The sequence below is a fragment of the Anabas testudineus genome, chromosome 6 (assembly GCF_900324465.2).
Source record: "Anabas testudineus chromosome 6, fAnaTes1.2, whole genome shotgun sequence".
NCBI classification, from domain to species: domain Eukaryota; kingdom Metazoa; phylum Chordata; class Actinopteri; order Anabantiformes; family Anabantidae; genus Anabas; species Anabas testudineus.
The window spans coordinates 22,705,496-22,725,667 of NC_046615.1; the positions used below are offsets into that span (position 1 = coordinate 22,705,496).

Genomic DNA, 20,172 nt, shown 5'->3' on the forward strand with positions numbered 1-20,172 from the left:
AGCTGTGTAATTCAACTGTGTTATATTAATAATATGATAAGGAATCTTAACCGGGCGGTTGGGGACATTCTGCTACCTAATGAGCACTTTTACTTTTGGAGACCCTCAGTAAGGTTGTGACCCTGTTGGAAGGTTCACTGCTGATCTTCTCGTATGAACTGATGCATCACAGCTTCATTATCTCTATCGGTGTTTGTGTTTGTGGCATCTGTGAATTCAGTGTGCAGGCTGCGCCAGTCTGTCAGAGCATGAGATCTGCTTTTTGAGCTGTAAATTGAAGATGACTCATCTACACTCTACGTCATTGTCAGACAGACATAACACCAACAACACCTGGAGACATTCTGCTGTTTACCTGCTGATAAATTTCACATCCTCCTCGTGTTGTATCTGCAGGTTCAGCCTTCACTGTAGAGACTCCTCAAATAAGACACTGACTTGTCTCTTAATGTTTGGACAGATAAATGCATTATTGTGCAAAAAAATTCTGTATGTGCACACACACACATCAGTATGTCGCTCAGAGATACAGCCAGGCTTTTGTTTCCCTGTGTGTATCCTGTCCGTTCTGTGGAACTGATAACCTACAGCAGAGAGGAGCTCCTGCATCTGATGGGGTCTACATCAGTGTAGGAACTTAAAAGAATTTCTTTAACTACCGAGAAAATCTTAATTCAGTGGATGGATAGTGCTCACATCATTGGGGGGGAAAAGTGAGCTGCAGGCAGAGACCCTGATGAAGGCATGATGGAGTGCTTGGCGCTTGCCGACTGAGATGAATGCCGATTCAGGTTTCAACCACTGCTGCCCAGTCTATTCAATCTTTAACCAACAAAATTAACAACCTGCAATTACTGGCAAGCGTAATAACACACCTCTCTGCAACATCTGATTACTGTTGTCCTGAGTCATGACTGAATGAAACTATCCCTGACATGTCTTTGCAGCTGGACGGTTTCTCACTTCATAGAGCAAAACATGAGTGTACGCTTTCACACAAAACAGAGGTGGGAGGGAATGTTTCTATATTAACTAGAGATAGTGTAGCAGTGTATCAGTACTGAACAAGCCCTGCTCTCTAAAGCTGGAGTGTATGATCCTTAATTAACACAGATCATTTCACTCTGGAGCACTGGAGTTAAGAGCGTTGTAGAAGCCAACAGACACAAGTTGCCCTGCTCTGCATTATGCTGTATGGTGTTGTACTGCCCTCCCTTTCCATCATCTGTCTCCACTCCCATGATCAATATTTTTGTGGTTTAGTCTTTTGAAACTAAACTTGGTTTGTAATGTTTATAGCCTGCCACACTATTGACCCGGCATTAATTGGTTTCTAGTGATGCAGCTAAAACTAGAATGACCTCCTTGTGGTTGTATGCATCTGCAAACCAGTCATGTTGAAGCTTCATGCATGCTTTTTTCAGACTCATATCATGCAGTGCATTAAGTCTCTGCCATTTTCAGTGTGTACATAGTGCACTTAAAAATTTCACTCTGGAACATAAAGAGTAGCGTATACAGCATTTACACTTATTTGTTCTACCAGTCCCAAAATGCAACACATTCGATTTTACAGATGAGAAGATAATTGTGGTGCAGCGGTACAGCTGTTGGTGAATTACAAAATTAGCAAGTGTCGGAAATGTTAATTTACTGCTCACTATTGATTGAACTTCTGAGTGAAATTGAATGATTTCCTTAGACAAATGAAGAGTTTAAAGATGGAGGCTGACTATGTGAAGTTAAATGTATTAGTCTGAGGTGGTGTTCACTCAGTTTTATGTAACTTTTATTTGAGACAGTAAATACTCCTCCTCTCCTCTCTAGTCCTGTCATTTCACAGGTCTTTTTCCTCCAGCAACAGTGGTCTCTGCTGTGGTGGCTGTTCACTGAAAACACATCACTGTAACACCCTCTTTCTGTCTTTATCCTTCAGGTGTCTCGCCAGCCGCCTCCTCCTGACCCCAGATCCTCGCCAGCCACAAAGAGGAGCACCACGAATCCCACCGAGGTCAGAGTCAGAGGACTGGTTAGCTGAATAGGCTGTTGGAGTGTGTTGTAGAGGACTTGTATGTGTCAGGATGTGTCATGTCAGCAGGTGGCTGTGCCAAAGTTATCTCTGCTGAATCAGGGTGTCTGGTTTAGGGATGATGATTATGATGCAGGGGAGGAGGAGAGTCACAAGTCACAGCTTTTAATAACTGCTGCTTCTCATTATTTAGAAATAACTTATCACTTCTAACATGTAGAAATCAGTATCCAAAACCTGTTACAGAACAGAACAGGAAGAAGCTAGGAAGAAAACCTGACATTGAAATTCTTTATAAGTTTGGAGAATACATTTTTAAAAATCTTTATTTTGTGCAACACAATTAATCAAATTGTAAAAGGCAGCAGTGTCATTAAATATATTATGTGTATATATACAGTATATATGTGTGTGTGTGTGACTAGAACAACCTTCTCCTCAGGTCTCCATGAATCCCAAGACTCCAAAATATACGTACATCCGACTGGGTCACCTGAAGCCTGGATCTGTAGTCAATGTGTTCGGTGTGGTTGTCTTCTTCAAACAGCCGTTTAAGAGCCGGGGAACAGGTCAGTATCAACCCCAGGACAAAAAGTAGGACATGGTGTCATTAGCCGACTTCAGCAAGACAGGAAGGCCTGAGGCTGATGGGGAATAATTTATTTTGCAAGGTAAAGTAATAGCGTTGTAGAGCATTAGGTTATGATGCAGAAGATTTTGGTTTGTATCCCACCCCAGGTGTGACCCTGCCCCTCGGTCCTGGACCCAGATAAAAATGGGCGGTTGTAGCAGCAAGGGCATCCCCCATAAAAACACATGCCAAATCAATGTTCGGAACCTGTTCTGCTGTGGCGACCCCCGAAGGGACAAGCTGAGAGCCCTTTGATTATACATTTGAAGTCATAAATATAATATTACTCTTATCAGTGTTGAGGAACATTTAATAAAAGTTTTGCAGAAACTTTACTAAGACTTTTTATGAATGAAACTAACGATGTACAAATTCTGGACGGAAAAGAAGCTTCAGAGCAGTTACTGTTAAATTAACACTAATAGAAGGATTTCAGGACCACGGACAGAGACATTAAAGCTGGACATAGACAATTTAGAAGAATGTCTAGAAAAGTTTTTGGTTAATAGGATATAAACTATAAACCGCCTCTGAGACAGAAATGAGCTGACAAACAAAAGAGGAGAAAAACTTTGAAGTGATAAAAGCTGCATCAGCGACGGTTTTGCTTAGATGGTTATGTCTCTGATTACTCTTTTAACACACTCGGAGGTGGAGGTAGAGAGTTGGAGAGGAGCGGAATGGCAAAACATATTTTTATTTTATGTGATGATGGCGTAGTAATGGATGTCTGGGTTTGAACAGGCTGCTTGTCCGGCTTTAAAAGCTTAAGTGCTTGTCATCATCACACAGGAAGCTGGGCTGATCTAATCCACTCTTCCACTGGAGCGATGTTTAGTCATTTACTTAATTTGTCTGTTAACACACTGCAGCTGATACTATGAAGTAGAAAGGAAGCAGTTACACCTGAGGAGCACGCAGAGATTAGCGGTTAGCGCTCAAACGAGAGGAAAAAAGAGTGATGGAGATGATAACACAATCAACACCCGACTGTTCAGTTTGAGTCGACCGGCAGCCATGCAGCACAGAATGATGGAGTGTGTGTGTCAGTGTGTGTGTGTGTGTGTGTCAGTGTGTGTGTGTGTGTGTCAGTGTGTGTGTTTTGGAAAGATAATAAAGAGAAAGGAGTGTCTCAGCTGCAAACTGTCCAGAGTTTGTCATCATCTTTGTGGATCCTTGAGGCGTCTTTTAAAGTAGGCAGAGATATTAGAAAAATCCATCTGATCAGACACTGGAGAAACACACACACACACACACACACACACACACACACTCTGAGATGCAGTGCTGTAAAAAAATTAAGATTCCACCCCCTCCTGATTTCTTCTTATTTTGTGTGTATCTCATGCTAAACTATATCAGATCTAACTAAATTTAACTTTAAACAAAGGCAACCTGCAGTAAAGTATTAATGCTAAATGTGGTTTTTGAAGCTAAATGGTGACATGTAATACAAAATCACAGGGTTGAATATTTTATCACTGCTTTGTTTACAGTCGGACGCATGAAATTCTGTCCTATAGATAGGATTTAGGAGCTAAACTTAGCAGTTCTAAACTTAGGATAGACTCAACTCCCTATTTCAGGTCAGCTCAGGTTTTTCCCAATTTGGCCACTTCCAGCCTCTGTGAGCCTTGTGATGTTGTGTGAATACATCCCTGTGTTTGTCTGTCTTTCTTTCCAAAGACTTCTGCTCCAGCCTGAAGATTACTGATCAGTCCAACCAGAAGATCAGCTGCACCATCTTCTGTGAGAAACTGGAGGATCATCCAAAAATCTTCCAAATTGGAGACATCATCCGAATGCACAGAATGAAGGTCCACACTGTTTCTTTTAGTAACCATATGTTGTTGCTGAATTAAAAATGTAAATGTTATGTTGGAACTTTAATGGTCGATAATATATAAAACACCAGAAATGATCAGGATTGTTCATAAACTTGATCTCTAACTTGGAGGTCAAGGTACGCTGAGGATAAACTGCTAAATGGCGCCACATGTCTCTACACAGACCCAATTCTTCAACGACTCCATCACGCTGATCAACACCCATGGTTTTTCTGTGGTGACGTTTGATGGATCAGTTGGCAGAGACGTGGAACCGCGGACGTCCAGCCGGTCCTTCCACTTTGACCAGGATGATCGCCGGACTGTGGAGGAGCTTCGATCCTGGGCAGCTAGCCAGGCATTGTTGCCCCCTGTTCTCACAATCCCTCTGTCTGACGTCCAGCCCAAAGCTTACTTTGACCTTACCTGCCAGCTGCTTGCCAAAGCACCCATCGACACTACTTGCACTCTGCTCAGGGTAAGTACCAATGCAGATTACCGCCGTCACAGATGCCTTCATTTTCAGACTTAGTGCATTTTTTAAATATTCATTCATGACCTGTAATAACTGTATAATAACTGAATAGATGATTCACCAAGTAAAGTACAACATTCTGAGATATAATTTATATTTTGTATTTTATATCTAGTGTGACAAAATAGTCACAATAGAGATTTCAAGTGATGATGGAGTTCAGTCAGTCAAGTTAGGGTAGTTGGTTTATACAGCCACTAGTTATCACGTGACTGTTGTTCCATACCTAGGGATGCTCCAGAGTCTTTAACTTGGTTCTTACTTTAAGTTGATTAAATATGTATGTGGCACTTTGAAGTAACAGCTGTAGAGTACTTTATCTGTCACTGTAATTTTTATGAGCTGCATGATTCACATTTGGGATGGCCTGGTTCAAAACATTAATTTATTAACATGATAACAATGACAGTGTCTGTGGAAAGTGCAACCCCTGAAATTGAAGTGACGTGATCTGCTAGAGAGAAGGAGTAGCTGTATCCTGTAGCAGTATTCCTTATCTCCTCAGACAACTCCCCCCTTACTGACACCTGTCATCATTCAGTCTAGTGAACACACTGATACCAAACAACACAATGAGAAACTTTCTTTATTCTAAATAACACTAAATGACAGTTTTTGATGCACTCAAGTAACCAGGTTACTGGTATTTACGTATTTTTGATAGTTGTCACAGACACAGTGCTCCTTTTACAACACAAACTGTTAGAATTAAAGAAATCCACGTGTACAGGCCACTTTAGGTGGATTTCCGGTGGACTAGATTTAAAAACGAGGCAGCATGACACTGTGTAATGTGCTTCTGTGCTGACAGTGATAGAGTAGAGAGTGTCGGCAGCCTTTGTCCTGCACATATGCTCTGTAAAAATACAATTTGAAAACCCGGTTACATGTTTACATGGAAGCATTATCGGAGTTCTCCAGGAGAAATCTACTTTTGGAATCAGGTTTCTCTAATCCCCTACCCTGATTACGGTAACCAGGTTTCCCGTTTACATGACAGGTACTAAATCAGCTTTCTCGAGTTCCACTTTACTGTTTCCTGCTAATAAACAACAGGCCATGGTTTCAGGAGGCTTCCCTGACGGCTGTTTACTGATAGTAACCTGTTGTTTTCTTTTTCTTCATCTGTGTTAATGTGAGTTGTTCTCCTTTAAGGAACCTGCTTGCTGTTTGGTTGCTCCTTATTGCTCCAGCTGCGTTTCCTTTTAAAACCACTGTAAACCTGCATTGATTTGGAAAGAAGTAGCTCATATTGTGCTTTGTCCCTTCGAAATAATGGAGCTGTTTGCCTTCAGTCTTAATCTGTTTTGTAGTAAATCTACTTCACAGTCTAGTGGCCTCAGTGGGAGGAGGTCTCTTGTATTTTATCTTGGTCCCTAGCTGTTTCACCTGCCACCTCACTTTTCAGAACAGAAATGAGACTGTAAGTGATGCCTGGTTTCCTGCCAGTGATGCTGATAGAGGAGATAAATTTGAACAGGATTTGGCAGCGGATGCTGGTCTGCTGCCAGTCTGTTTTCAAAACCAGCTCTGAGCTGTAGCAGCTTGCTGTTACACAACAACACATACAGGAGAGGATGTTATCCAAATCATAACAGCTTTTAGTTGAAGAACAGATTTTTATGCCTCTCAGTAAACAACAGGGATCATCATTAACTTAAAAGTTTGATAATGTTCCCTGTTCACAACTGCATCACTGTATAACGACCAAATCGCACATAAATAAACTGAAGGATGAGGCACAGTTCACTTCTTCAGATCCTTTGCACAAAATGCTGTCTGTCTGTTCACAAAGAATGCATGAGTTGGAGAAAAAAACGCTAAATATGTGGAGAGCACTTTCAGATCTTCACTTCTCTAATGTGAGCTTTTAAACTTTAGTCTTTCTTTGTGTTTTTTTTTTTTTTTTTTTAGGTGTGGGATGGGACCAAGTGTCCTCGGACTCTACTGAAGGTGATAGTTGAGCCAGACGTCACAGAGGGACCATCCTCCTTCTCCAAGAAGAAAGAGAACCTCATTGCCAACGTCTTCGTCTATGACAACCACGTGGAGTTCGCCAGGCAGCTGAAGGTCAGAAACAAATTCCTAAAGGAGATTATTGCAGTTGTGCCCAAGTCAAGCGTATTCACTACTATTATAATTGTTTTGACTCAAAATTCTTCTGTCTTGCACTTTTCAATGGCCTGGGAACAGTCACTAGGAGTTTGCAGTACTACAAGTTGCTGATTGGTCAAACACAAAGCTGGGACAACTTACTTATATCAGCACTGGCTGACTGCAGTACCCACAGGGGATGTTTGACGAATGTCCTTGATGTTTGTGTTCAGTACTACAGGCCAATCAGCATCAAAATGTGTAGTTGGCATCAAGAATCCTAAGGGGGTTTACAAGGTGGCTGTCGCTTAGATGGTGGAGCAGTTGTCCATAAATGAAGAAACGAACCACATGTGGAGGTGTCTTTGGACAAGGCACTGAAACCCTGAGGTGCACAAACTTGTGCTTTGGCTTTTTTATATTCTAAATAATGTATAAAAATATCGTTTTGACATCTGTACTGAAACATTGGAAACCAGGCCTTATGAGATTTAAAGTAATTGCATTCATTCATTTATATTTAGTCATTTAACATTCTAACCTCACCACCAAGATTGATAAAGCTTGAAAACAAGTAAACTTTATTTAAATTATATCAAACTTTGCAGCTATGGAAAATACTACATTATGACAAAATGCAATCTGTTTACTGTTTTTTCTCGACCTCGGCCTCGTTACTCTGCAGTGTAGCCTTGATCTCTTTCCTGTATTTATGTTAAACCGTCACTGTCTGTTCTACAAAACAAATCAGTTAGTTTTCTGCAGCTCAGAGTGCCTCAGGCTTAGCTCAGATCAGACTTCACACAATAATCACTGTGCATTTTTAAAAAGGAGGCAATCTGAGATCTCACTTTGCTCATTTCCATCTTGTTCTTGCTTTCCTCCTCTTTCTTTGTTTCCCAGCTGTTATCGCTGCTGCAAACGGGGGCTCGTTAACATGCAACTGTCAAACACTCATTTGACTTTTTTCTTGTCCTAGTACCTGCCGTGACTCATGCTGTGGATTAATGCAGTGGTCTTGTGGTTCATAGCCACCCTGTGTTTTAAAGTTGGATCTGAATAGATGTGCAGTGACTAAAATTAATTCAAATTTCCTCAGGAAGGTCTGCATTAGTGCATATGTGAGTGTCATTCACCTTTTATATAGTTTAACTTGTAGATGTAATCACCCAGTTTACCCAAATATTTAGAAGACATAGAGTGCTGTGGTAGTGAGTTCAAAATCATTTTAGCTCTTCTGGTTATGTTATCACAAATTCTATTGGTTCTTGGTTAAATTAAGTTGAAACACGTCCCCTGTAATTGGTGTTGTAGTGTTTTAGCCTTAAAATGTGAATTTAATTTGCTTTTCCTGTAAAATAATCAACATTGTCACCAACATAATAAAAAATATTGTACAGTACACAGATCTGCCAGAAACGCATGCAGTCAGCTCTGCAAACTCCCCAAATTACACTCATCAAAGTCTTTAAATATTCGCCTGGACACGTGCTCCACCAAACTTTTAAAGACTCTTTCAGAAAGTATTTTAGCCGATTACGCAGTGCATTTCGCTGGATTGTGCTGCTCTTTAACAGTGCATTTTCTACATTATTTTAAATACTGTTGATTTTTGTCTGTGAAATTACTTTCCAATGATAAGTCCCCTGTAAGTACCTGAAAAGAGAGCAGGTAGGTCGAACAATTCTATTACATACGCCACTTTATCAAATAAGCTTTGTGTAATGTTTCACTGCAGGGTAAAAGCTCTCTTTCTTCAAATGATTATATGTCTAATAATTCTTTTTCTTTTTATTATTCTTGATGTCTCAGCACCCCAAGGTCTTTGATAATCAGTTTGCGTGGCTGTACGGTGGCTGAAGTATCAGAAAACCAGAAGCTCTTTTGTCTGTTTCCCTACAAGGACGTCTACCCTGTAATAACTGTTCGAACAGCAGAAATGACTGAATTATAGCTATGGAAACCACATTCCCTTACCTCCCGTGGCAGAGATAATCCCACACAGCCACAACCTCAGTTTGACTTTACACACAGGACTTTGAATATGTTTAAAGATAAATGAGTTTTCATTGACCTCGAAATAGTTTCAGCACCTTGCTGTTGTTTCTTTACTCGCGCTGATACATCTTTTATACCATTGTTCTCTCTAGGGTCCAACACTCTTGTTAACACACAGCAGTCCTACCAGAATTGTGTTCAGAAATTTCTCCTTTGTGTTTGCTTATAGAAGTCTTTTTATTTCAACCTTGATTTCAACTACTGAAAATAACAGCCTCAGATGTTTAAAGCCTGGAGGACTGGGATGTTGAACACTGGAGGTTCGCTGGTTTTGGCTTCACTCCAGTTCTTAGCAAAAGCTTTCAGTTGGTGTTTTCATTTCTGTTTGTGGACGTCTTATTTAGTGTAGAACCACCAGGTGGGTGCAGTTTCTTCTTTGTATTAAGTACTCATTCACTTGTGAGTCCAGACTGACAACTCCAGATTTACTGTCTTATCCAATCAGCTGTCCCGAACCCAGAGAGGTTCTAAAAGAGAAAAGCAAAGAAACTTATGATACTTGTAGTACTTACTATGCTTCAAAGAGAGAATTTAAAGCAAAAGTAGGTGGTTCTTTAGGATTGTCCAAAAATACAAAGCAGGGTTCTTTTCCTTCAGTTAAACCTAACACATTCTGGAGTTTTGATAATAAAATTGGAGTAGAGAGAAATGGTAGAAATGAGCACCAAGGTGTGGGATTTGCTATTGGAATATAATAAAATGGTATAAAGAGTCTACTTTTTGGTCATACACATTAATGATATGATGATATGATACAACATGAATACAGTAAATCCAAACACTATGTATAGTGGAAAAATATATCTGTAAGCCAACATGAAACCATCATACTAACAGTGAAGTATGCTGGGAAGAAGCTGGGTGATGCAACAGGACAGTGACCCTAAACATCAAAGTAAATCTATTACAAAATGACTTCATGATCTCAAACTAATAGAGATACTGCCGTCAAGAGAATATGTTGGAGCTGAAACAGTTCTGTGAGGTAAATCCTGGATGTTATGCAGGTCTAATCCACAGCTACAGGGAGCTGGTTGCGGTTATTGCTGCTAGAGGTAGTTTAACGAGTTATTAAAACACTGTTGTCATTACAAGTTTTCATCATCACTCTGTATATTTAATGGGTCTGTTCCTTAGACACGTGGATCATTACTGTTTGCATTTTATTAGCTTAGAAATATTGTGTTTATTGATATTTGTTACTTTGGTGAAGATCATATCACATTCCACAACCAGCATATGCAGAATACCAGGAAATTGCAAACAGTGCCATTACCTTTTTTTGGGGGAGCAGCTGTATTTATTTAATTAAATCACAGCCATTTGCAGTTAAATAATTGCACAGCCCGATATTGCTATTGTGATTAGATTAACCATGCTGCACTACCTTAGACTTAATGAGCTGCTGTGGACAAACAACATAACAAGATGTTGATGATGTGGAGACACTCGATATTAAGCAGTCAACATATTTGTGATGTAAATTTTTAATTCTGCCAAATATCAGTAGCTGAGAAGAGGGGAAGTACCACAGACTCTGTTTATTACCTGAAGCATTGCCTTTTAACAAAGCAAGCAAGTGCAAATGCTTAAGGGCAGCATATGACACACATTATAAAATCTGCATCCATTGTTTTCTTCGTATGTGGAATCTATCTACAAAAGACCTACCTCACCTACCCAATCAAATCAAAGCGAAGAGAGCATCTTCATATTATAAATACATCTCCTAGAACAATAACCTTTTCCCTAACACAATAAATCCTGCAGAAAGTGTAGCATCTACTCATTTAGGTCTACTAGTATATTTAATGTCATTATTAAATCCCAGCTTTCTATATCTTAAGTAATATAAGTCTGCAGCCTATGTCATAAATCAATAAAAGGAAAATTCTGGAGGAATTTAAGTTGTAAATTTATAATTAATATCTATAATGTTTTGAAGTTGCTCAGAAAAAATAGTGGGAGCTTTTTCTTCCTGTGGAGAATTCATCAGTGAGTTTACACTTAATGAGGATAGACGATGACTGTAATGGCTCTGATGTTGTTCATTATTATCATCTGCTTCATTTACCAATCTCTTGCCCAAGTGAAGTTAATTTCTTCTTGTTAATTTGCTTAATTATCGCTGTATGAAGTTATCGTCTGTCAGTTGCTGTTACAGAATAATTTAAATGTTGAGTCTGAGGCCGAGCGGGGTCTGTTTTACAGTTTCACTGTATAAACAGCTCTCTAGTCTGTCCTCGTGCCACACGTCTCCCTTCAACCCTGAAGGTGTTAAAGAGCTGTTCACAGTCAAACTGCGCTGGTTCATTACACAAAATATCTTTAGTCACGTCGAAACCCTGTAAATACACTTCATCGACACATTATTTAACACGAAACAGTCTGAAGTAATGAGTTTAAAGTTGTTGGTGCTAAATGAGATCGTCTGGACATTACCGGCTTAATAAAGTTTTATAACATGAAAAAAAACACATCATAACCAACTTAAAACCTCAAAACTAGTAGTTTTTATACCACACTTTGGTACCACAGTTCCAAAAGTTGTTTTTCATTGTTTATTGACCTACGTTGTATACATATTGATGACAGACCGAGATCACTTTAACAACAGAAGTAATGACACAGGTCAATAACAGTAACAGGAAATTAATCTTCTTTCTTATACATGACAAACATTTTCCCTGTAAATTAATAAAACTTGGATCCACTGCCAGCTGCTCTGCCACAACTCTCCCTTCTCTCATGTCCTCACCAAAATTGGCTAAACACAAAACCAAAGATGGGGCTTTGGGATTCTTCCATGTAAGTGTTTAGAATCATGGTTTTTGTATAATGACTGGAAAAGTATTTCTGGAGAACCCCACTGTGTATGAGATTTTAGTATGTGTATCCTACTTATGACCTGGCTTTTAGAGTATCTAGGGTTTGGTGTTGGGAGGAGTATCCAAAATCAAAAACACAGGATCAGGATTTTGGAGTATCCCTCCCAAGATTGGGCTTTGGGAGTCGAGCTTTTGCAGTGTTCTTTACTCTCCGTCTGTCTTTCTTTCAGTTTCTTTGTCAGAAGTGACCATACATACTTTTGTTCATAAATATATATCGGTGTTTATCTAGTTGTCATAATATTTGTAATTCTTTAATCAAATATCTAAATATGAAATTTGTCATTTTGAGAACTAGGAATAATTTCACTTGCTTTGACATCAGCAGTCTTTAGACTGGACAGATGGCTGTTCTTTCAGGATCTGGTCTGTTTTCAGGATCTTGTTGGACTGATCAGCTGTGTGAAAAGTCTGTTGTCAGTGCTGAGTCAGCCGCCTTCACTGTTGTCAATAAACTACTACAACATGTCTACAGTGGCGAGAAAAAGTATGTGAACCTTTTGGGATTTTCTGTTTTTCTGCATTAATTCGTCATAAAACGTTAACTGATCTTTATCCAAGTCAACAGTATTAATAAAAATGATGTGCCTAAAATAATAACAAAACAATTCTGCACTTTTTTCTCTTTGAGAGCAACCATTAAAACATCATAGTGTGAGTGGAAAAAGTGCATTAATTGCAACTGTAAATTGATTTTATGTCCTTATGTCCACTTTCAAGTTGTATCCCAGTACGTTAAAGAGTGTTATAGAGGTGATTAACAGTTGGAAGATGCTCAGTTTAAACACAATCGGCTCTGTATAAAATATCTTCTTTCATCAACTAAAGATGAAGCTACAACTCTTAACCGCAGCATAGTCGGTCACGAGCGATGGAAGTGGAAAAGGTCATCGCCGTGACCTTTGTGTTGAAGGGCTCAGGCTGACGGGTTTGTAACCTGCAGATTAGAAGCTGTTCTCACACGTAAAAAAGTGTGGGTGGGTGTGGGGGTGGGGGTGGGGGTGTGTGTGTTTAGCTGTCTACTGATCACTACTTCAGATTCCATGAGTCAGAAGTGTTTGGATTTTATTCTGTGCTAGAAACTGAGGTGTGTGTGAAAACTCATCTGAGGTGTAACAATTGAATTAATTTAATTTTAGATTCTGTTGTTCAGCTTTAATGGAGAACTTTCATGGCTTTTCAGGAAATGTTGTGTTAACTAATTTAATTTAAATGTAATAATTGTAGAAAAGAAAAACAAGTGATGTAGCTTCTTATCAGTCACACTTTCTAAACAGGTAAACAATAAAATCATTTTAGAAAAAACATGACTGAGCCATTACACGTAGACACAGCCTAAATTGATGAGCCCACAAGCTAGAAAGGGTTTAGAAAAACTGCTCTACACCAAAAGTGAAATCCTTGAATTTGCTTTGTACTTTATGCCCCTAAAGTTCCAGGCAACAGGTTGGACCAAAGCTAATTTAAGCTAAGTTAATGTTGGACTGTTGTCATACAGGTGTGTAATGTTAGTATTGAACGTAAAGCGTGGACACTTTTAAAAACAACAAACCTAATAAGAACAAAAGCAAATCAAAGAACCCTAAAGTGAGATGACCACCCTGGGACACACCAGGCCAACTGTTGGCTGTCAGTGAACTTCAGATGGTCAAGTTTTTGTGCCATCCCCCTCATTGTGGGCATTAGCTAGAGCCCTGTCGGCAGACACATAAGTGACAGCAGCAGTTCTCCTTGGTATACTTGTGTTCAAGGTACTTGACTGGTAGGTTGCTTCATACACGCTGGAGAAGTTCTGTGGACTGATGCTGTCTCAGTCTTTTCTGTCTCCATATAACCTCAGACTGACTCTGTGATGTTGAGATCAGAGCTCTGTGGGGGCTGTACCATCTGTTGCAGGACCCCATGTTTTTCTTATTTCTAAAGATAGTCCTTTCTGACTCTTTCTGTCACGACCATGCTGCAGAATGAAGTTGAAGTGAATGGAGACACCTCGAAACGTTATCTAAACTAGTGCATTTTTTTTACACTTCACAACTTCACCTTTCCTTCTTCACAATAGTTTTTATAATTAGCTTCTTTAAATAAATTAGCAGTTTATTGTATATTTTATCATAGATTTTCCAATTGTGATCAGAAGAAGACATGTTGGCGATCACTGAAATTCTGTTGCACCTTTCATAGTGTTCATCTATGAACAACTGCACATGTGTGAATGTATCAACACATGGGCTGTGATATCACATAAATACAGTATTCATGTTGAAGCATATCAAGACTCTTATTGTGCTCCAAAAACCTCTAGAACATTACACCTGCAAGTTCTTCTGCTGCAGCGGCTCTCATCTGTTATCAGTGCTGTGTCATCACATTTGGCTGACAGGAGGGTCCACACGGTCACATGAAGCCTAATCTAAGAATTAATTCAAAACACTTAGGCCCTGTAAGTCGACAAATGGGGTGTAGGTAAAATGTCACTTTGATTTGAGTTTTTCTGACAGGTGTCTCTTAACACCCATCAGTCAATTCACTTCACACTAACGCACACAGAAAGCCTTTCTAAAGAAGTGTTTGAACAGGAATATTTCCCCCAATTACCAGGCTCCTCTGGTGAATCATCGGTGATATTGTGTGAAATCGACTGAGGCGTTTCTGTGAGAAGAAGGCCATTAGGAGAGAAAGGAGCCCATTAAGATGAAAAGAGAAGCTGAGAACAAGAGAGCGAGGAGGAGGTGTGCTGCAGTCAGTGTGTGTTGCTGCTTCTGTCGCCGATTCCTTCAGAAGCACACACAGATGATAAAACATTTACTTGAATGATACTTGTTTAAGAAAGGAAGGGTCTTTCTGAACACTTAATCGAAACAACAAAATGTTAAATTTAACTATTAGTCTGTCACTCTGTCTTCATCAGCAGAAACGCTCATCTGCATGTATAAGGAGAACATGTTGATTATAGCATAGAGAACACTGTATCTCTACAGTCATTGTGCTTGAAATGATGAATGATCTCTGTCCGTCTGTTCTGCTGCTGGAGCGTTTCGTTTATGTCTTGTTCCACTTTCTGGTTAACTCAATCTCTCTGTGTCAATCCTTACCACACTGGGTGTTACTATAGATAGAAAGGTGCATTAAATAATTGTTTCTTACATTATGCAGTGATATTTTCTCAGGTAAGTTTAGAGATGCCCAAAAAACCTGGTACACAACCACAGGAATGTTGGCTGGGTGGTGGTCTCGACTGTCCAATCCATCAGCAAATGATCATCCAAAACGAATCCATTTTAAAAAAGGGTCTTCAAGCAAAACACACAATGCACAATTTTGGTCCCACAAAAATTAATAGACTTGTTTCAAACCAAACACGTGATATTAAAAACAAAGTGATGTAAAAATTGGTGATAATATTAATGTACTTAGATTTGAAATTTTAACGTATTATTTTCCTAAGACAAATTTTTGTTCTTCAGGCTACGTACTTCTGTAAATTCAGTTTGAAATAAGACGATGCATATAACATCAAGGTTTATCCTTTTTATTAGATTTACATAAGCATAAAACAGCAGTGTGGGAGACACAAGCTTTTTTCACATTCAAAACTCAAACTGCAAGAATTCTGAAGTTTTCACACAAATAAATGTAAAATTAAACAAAACCAACATGTATATTATTTTGTCAACAAGTCTTCGACCAACACACGTCTCCAAACTCTTTGTATCTTCCAGTGTGATGTTCTCCCAGGCCTTCAGTGCAGTCACCTTCAGCTCTTTCTTGGGATATCTGTGAGGGCTTAGGCTGCATATCCATCGGGGGAATGTTTGAGTTGTGCCATTATATATATATTTTTTCTATTGAAATATTGTGGAGAATTTTTAAGCCATTGATTGTTGTTCACATTGCCACTGTGATCTCCTCTGTCTGTGTTTAGATGTGAAGGAACAGCTCCGACGGCTTTCACTCATTATCTCATTTTTAGCACTCATGCTCGACCGAGTGCACATTTCCATGTCACTGAATGTTTTTGGGGAGGTCGTGCACTAATGCAGCGCTCTCTTTACTCCCACACTGCTTCCTGTTTAGTGAACACAGCTCTGAGGAAAATGAGACTTTATGTTGGCCCGCAGGCTCAAATCAAACAGCAGAAATGCTGCTTCTCCTGGCGCTTAAGAAGGCAGCAGTGCATCACTCAAACAACCCCAGAGTTCAGATCCAGATTCACACTACTGCTTCATTACACAGCTCTCATCTGAGCCTCCACTCATGTACAGATCATTTATGTAGATAATACAACTTAGGACAGATTTATCCCTGGGTAGGTGTAATGTCTGATGCTTTTATTTTCCAGCATTTTCTACTGTTGGTCTGACAGTCAGTTATTTTAGTTATTTCAGTCCCTGAATTGTGCTGAATAATGCAGTTTTTTTTTGTGTTGTGTTGAACTTGACCTCTGATGGCTGTCTGACCCCACAGTAGCCTTGAGCACCACCTCACCACCTCTTTTCTTATTATTTATGAACCAGAAAACTGAGAGAAATAACCCAGAACCTCTCTAAACACTGTTCCATAGGACAGTGTATAAAAATACATACATAATGCAATAAATGGCCAAGTGGTTTATTTAGTAGTTCAGTCCTGTTGAGTATTGATGAACAAGACAGACCTCAGTGACTCTTTGTGCTAATGGTTGTCTGAGTGTCAAAGAGACTTCTTCCTAATTAGTCTAGAATTCTTCTCGGTAATTAGTTAAGCCTCTTTTAATCAGAAAGTCTTATCAAGCCAAAAGATCTTTTACAGGAACAACCTGAGAACAAACACACCAACAAAAGAAGAGCTGATACGATTCAATCGCATAGAGCAGAAGTCACCAGTTAGTGTATTCACAAGTATTAAAAATGTTCAAATCAGCAGATCTTTGTGGTTTGACGTTTGGGCTCCACTGTACTAGTATGGTAATGTAAGGGTTGTTGGCACAAAATCAGCAGTGCCAAGATCAAAATTTGGCTTTTAATATACCACTAGTATAATATATAATATGATATAATATTCACAATATACCATATACCAGTTTCTTCAGCAGTTCATGTTCTTCTGTGTTAAACAGTTACACAATTAATTAATTGAAAATAATTATTTTCTGCCAGTGATTGTTAAATCTAAGGTCTTAGAAATCTCTATATAAATATAAAAATATAAAATAAGGTTCGTGAGTCACATCCCTGCTTCCCATCACATTATGTTTTAGCTCAAAGAGCCCCGCTGTCGAGTCAGGCTGTATCTGTTTGGCTTTTAAAGTCCATTTCCTGCAACTCTATAAAAAAGCCAGTGTGAAATGAACGTTTCTTCTTCTCAGCGAGAGCACAAGTTCTTTTTTTTTTTTGTGTGTGTGTGTGTTGGCTGTTTTATTGAGCCTCAGCTTCACGAGAAACCGTGGAAGCCCACAGCAATCTTTTGAATTTAAGGAATCCCTTTTTACTGAGCAGCCAAGCAGCACTAATACCACGAGACAGCTGCAGCATCGTCTTGGCTGTCGGGTAGTGGGCGGACGGTGGAGTGTTTAGTTTTTATACAGATCAAGTACTTACAGAAGCCGCCACAGGGTGCTCTACTCTGTTCCCCCAACCTTTTTAAAAAGAAAATGGTTTCTTTGCAGGGGAAACTGCATGAAGCCATTTTCTGTCAGAAAGGCTGATCACTCTGCGTTGGTGCTCTGTGAGTCCTACAGCCTCTATGTGCCTCCTGTTCATATGATGACAGTGATAAAGTGCCCATAATGTTAAAGGTGGCTTCAGCTGAGTGATCTGTTTGGTCAAAGAGCTCAAAAAGACGTTCACAACCCTCCAACGATACCACTGTTTCTCCTGTTGGTTGCTATGCCAACTCTTGTAGTAATGATAAGAGGTGAGCTATGAGGTGAGATGCTCTTTTGTTCTAACTTTTCATAAAAAAAAAAAATTCTCAGGTACTTTTAGTCTAATATAGACTTAGCAATAGAGAAATACCTAGAATTCTGGTTCCCAGTGAGAACTAGTTGAAAGAGGGATTCGAACAGGAAGTTTGACGACAACAGCATCATCAGTGAATAAAACACGCAAAAGGAAAAAAATTAAAAATAAAAAGTTGCATAGTTCTATCTAGAGGCTGCTGTAATGTGGACGGAAGTTAATTTACATATGGCAACAGGTAGCCCACTATTAGCACTGCTAAACAGTGGTCTGACCTTAGAAGAAAGACCTGAAATCCACCAGGAGCTGGGGAGGCGGAGGGCTGGAGTAGGGGGGCCCACTACCATTAGACCTACCCTCCAAAGCAAGTCATTTTCTTTTTACTCTGCTGCTGTGACGTGAATTTCCCCTTTGGGAATCAATAATTGTTTTTTCTAAAAACACCTACAAGTTGCTGCCAATAAATATTATACACCCCCAGCAGACTAGGTCTATAGCAGCATAACTAAAAGATGGTCCAGGGTCACCTGAGCCAGCTCTGACTAAAAGTTTTAAGCCTAGCTACTGGCGCTTATGTGGATTAAAGTTTGTTTCCAACAGAAGGTGAAGCAGCTCTAACTTTTGCAATTTGCAAAGCATCTGCAAATTCACCTGCTGTAAGCTACTGTACTTTTGGATGCACAGTGACCTTTGTCCTGTGACCAGATGACTTAGTTCAGCTCTAAACTCGGGGCTGCTTCTCTCAGCTGAATGTCTGCTCATTATTATCACACCTGGCCTCTCACGGCTACTGGATTTAATGTGCGACTACAGACAGGAAGCTCACCTGGTCCAGATCAGAGTCGACTGCCCTGCAGTCCGTCCACCTGTGTTTTCTCACGGACTCCAAGAACTATATACTCTCTACATCTGTTTCCAAACACAAACTGAGGTAAATTCTGCTAACCTCACATGTAGCTCTAAGAAAACACAGCCAGACTCCCAAGTACTTAGGGTTGTTTTCTTCTGTCTCATTCTGCTAAACATCCAGGCCCCCAGAGGCGAAATAAAATCCTGGCAGAGTCTGGGATTCTGCAAACAAAAATACTGTTTGGTCTCTTTGTTTGCTTCCTGCTGCAGTGGGACTTATATGATCTCAATAATGATTCATATTCAAATAGCATGTTTTCCTGTGTACTTTGAAAAGGCTGCTGAAGATGAAGGGAAATGAATTGTAAACATAAACCCAAAGAAATAGACGAGAGTGCCACGACTGGCTTTGCTGCAGTACATCTAACCAATATTCCTACAAATGAAGTTAAATAGTTCACTAATAAGATGGCACATACAAGGGTCAAATATTTAAAATCTTATATATAATCTGATATTTTTTCATTTTCACTTTTATTTAGGACAATATTTTGGGAGTGGGGTGTTTTTTGTTTTTTAACTTCAGTTTGTGTTGGATTCAGAAAAATCTAACACCATGTATATTTCCATTAACACCATTATTTATAATTTTATGAATTAAACTTCCCTTTATGTTCAGTCACCTTAAGAATACAAATACATGAGAATCTTTTAGAAGTCCGTATCTAAATAATCAAACGACCCACATATACAGGTGTTTTATGATTGACTCATAAGCCATTGCCCCGGTTTTTGGTTTTACACTTTCCTTCTTTCAACTTCTGAGGTAACTTGCTATGGTATGGCTTTGTAGCTACTCGCTGCTCCCCTGTGTTTACCAGCTAGTTGCTAAATGCATCTGTCTGCCTTTTGTGGCTGAGATTTTTTTTTCCTTCTTAAACTAGCTATCAAACACACTATATATCACTATAAAGCTCCAAAGACCTGATTCAGCTGCTGATTGTCTGTGGGTTCATCACTATGTGCAGCCCCTTTCATATTGTCATTTGATACATTGACTATAGATGATTTGCTGACTGCAAATTATTTTTCACTGTGGAGTTTACAATGGCCTTATATTGTGTTCAGTTCAGTTTGTGTTCTTCTGCAAATTATGTTTAGAGCTGAAAAAAAATATCTATGCAGATATGAAGAACCAACAGAATGTGAGTCCCACAGTCTAGACTTATGATCGGTCTTTTATATTCTGAGATTTGTAAATTAAAGGTCCACATAATGATACATAAGCCAGTGTAAGCACCAACTCACATAACCCCCAGTTCCAGA

General features: G+C 39.4%; 1 protein-coding gene across 1 annotated transcript in view; it reads left to right on the plus strand.

The window, feature by feature from the left end:
• The window catches only part of pot1 (protection of telomeres 1 homolog), a 42,099-nt gene that overhangs the window by 14,887 nt on the left and 7,040 nt on the right, over positions 1 to 20,172 (plus strand). The window contains exons 6-10 of the mRNA XM_026366141.1: positions 1,937 to 2,011; positions 2,472 to 2,598; positions 4,347 to 4,477; positions 4,671 to 4,964; positions 6,936 to 7,091. Coding sequence (XP_026221926.1) covers positions 1,937 to 2,011; positions 2,472 to 2,598; positions 4,347 to 4,477; positions 4,671 to 4,964; positions 6,936 to 7,091 — 783 coding nt within the window. The remainder of the gene's footprint in view (positions 1 to 1,936; positions 2,012 to 2,471; positions 2,599 to 4,346; positions 4,478 to 4,670; positions 4,965 to 6,935; positions 7,092 to 20,172) is intronic.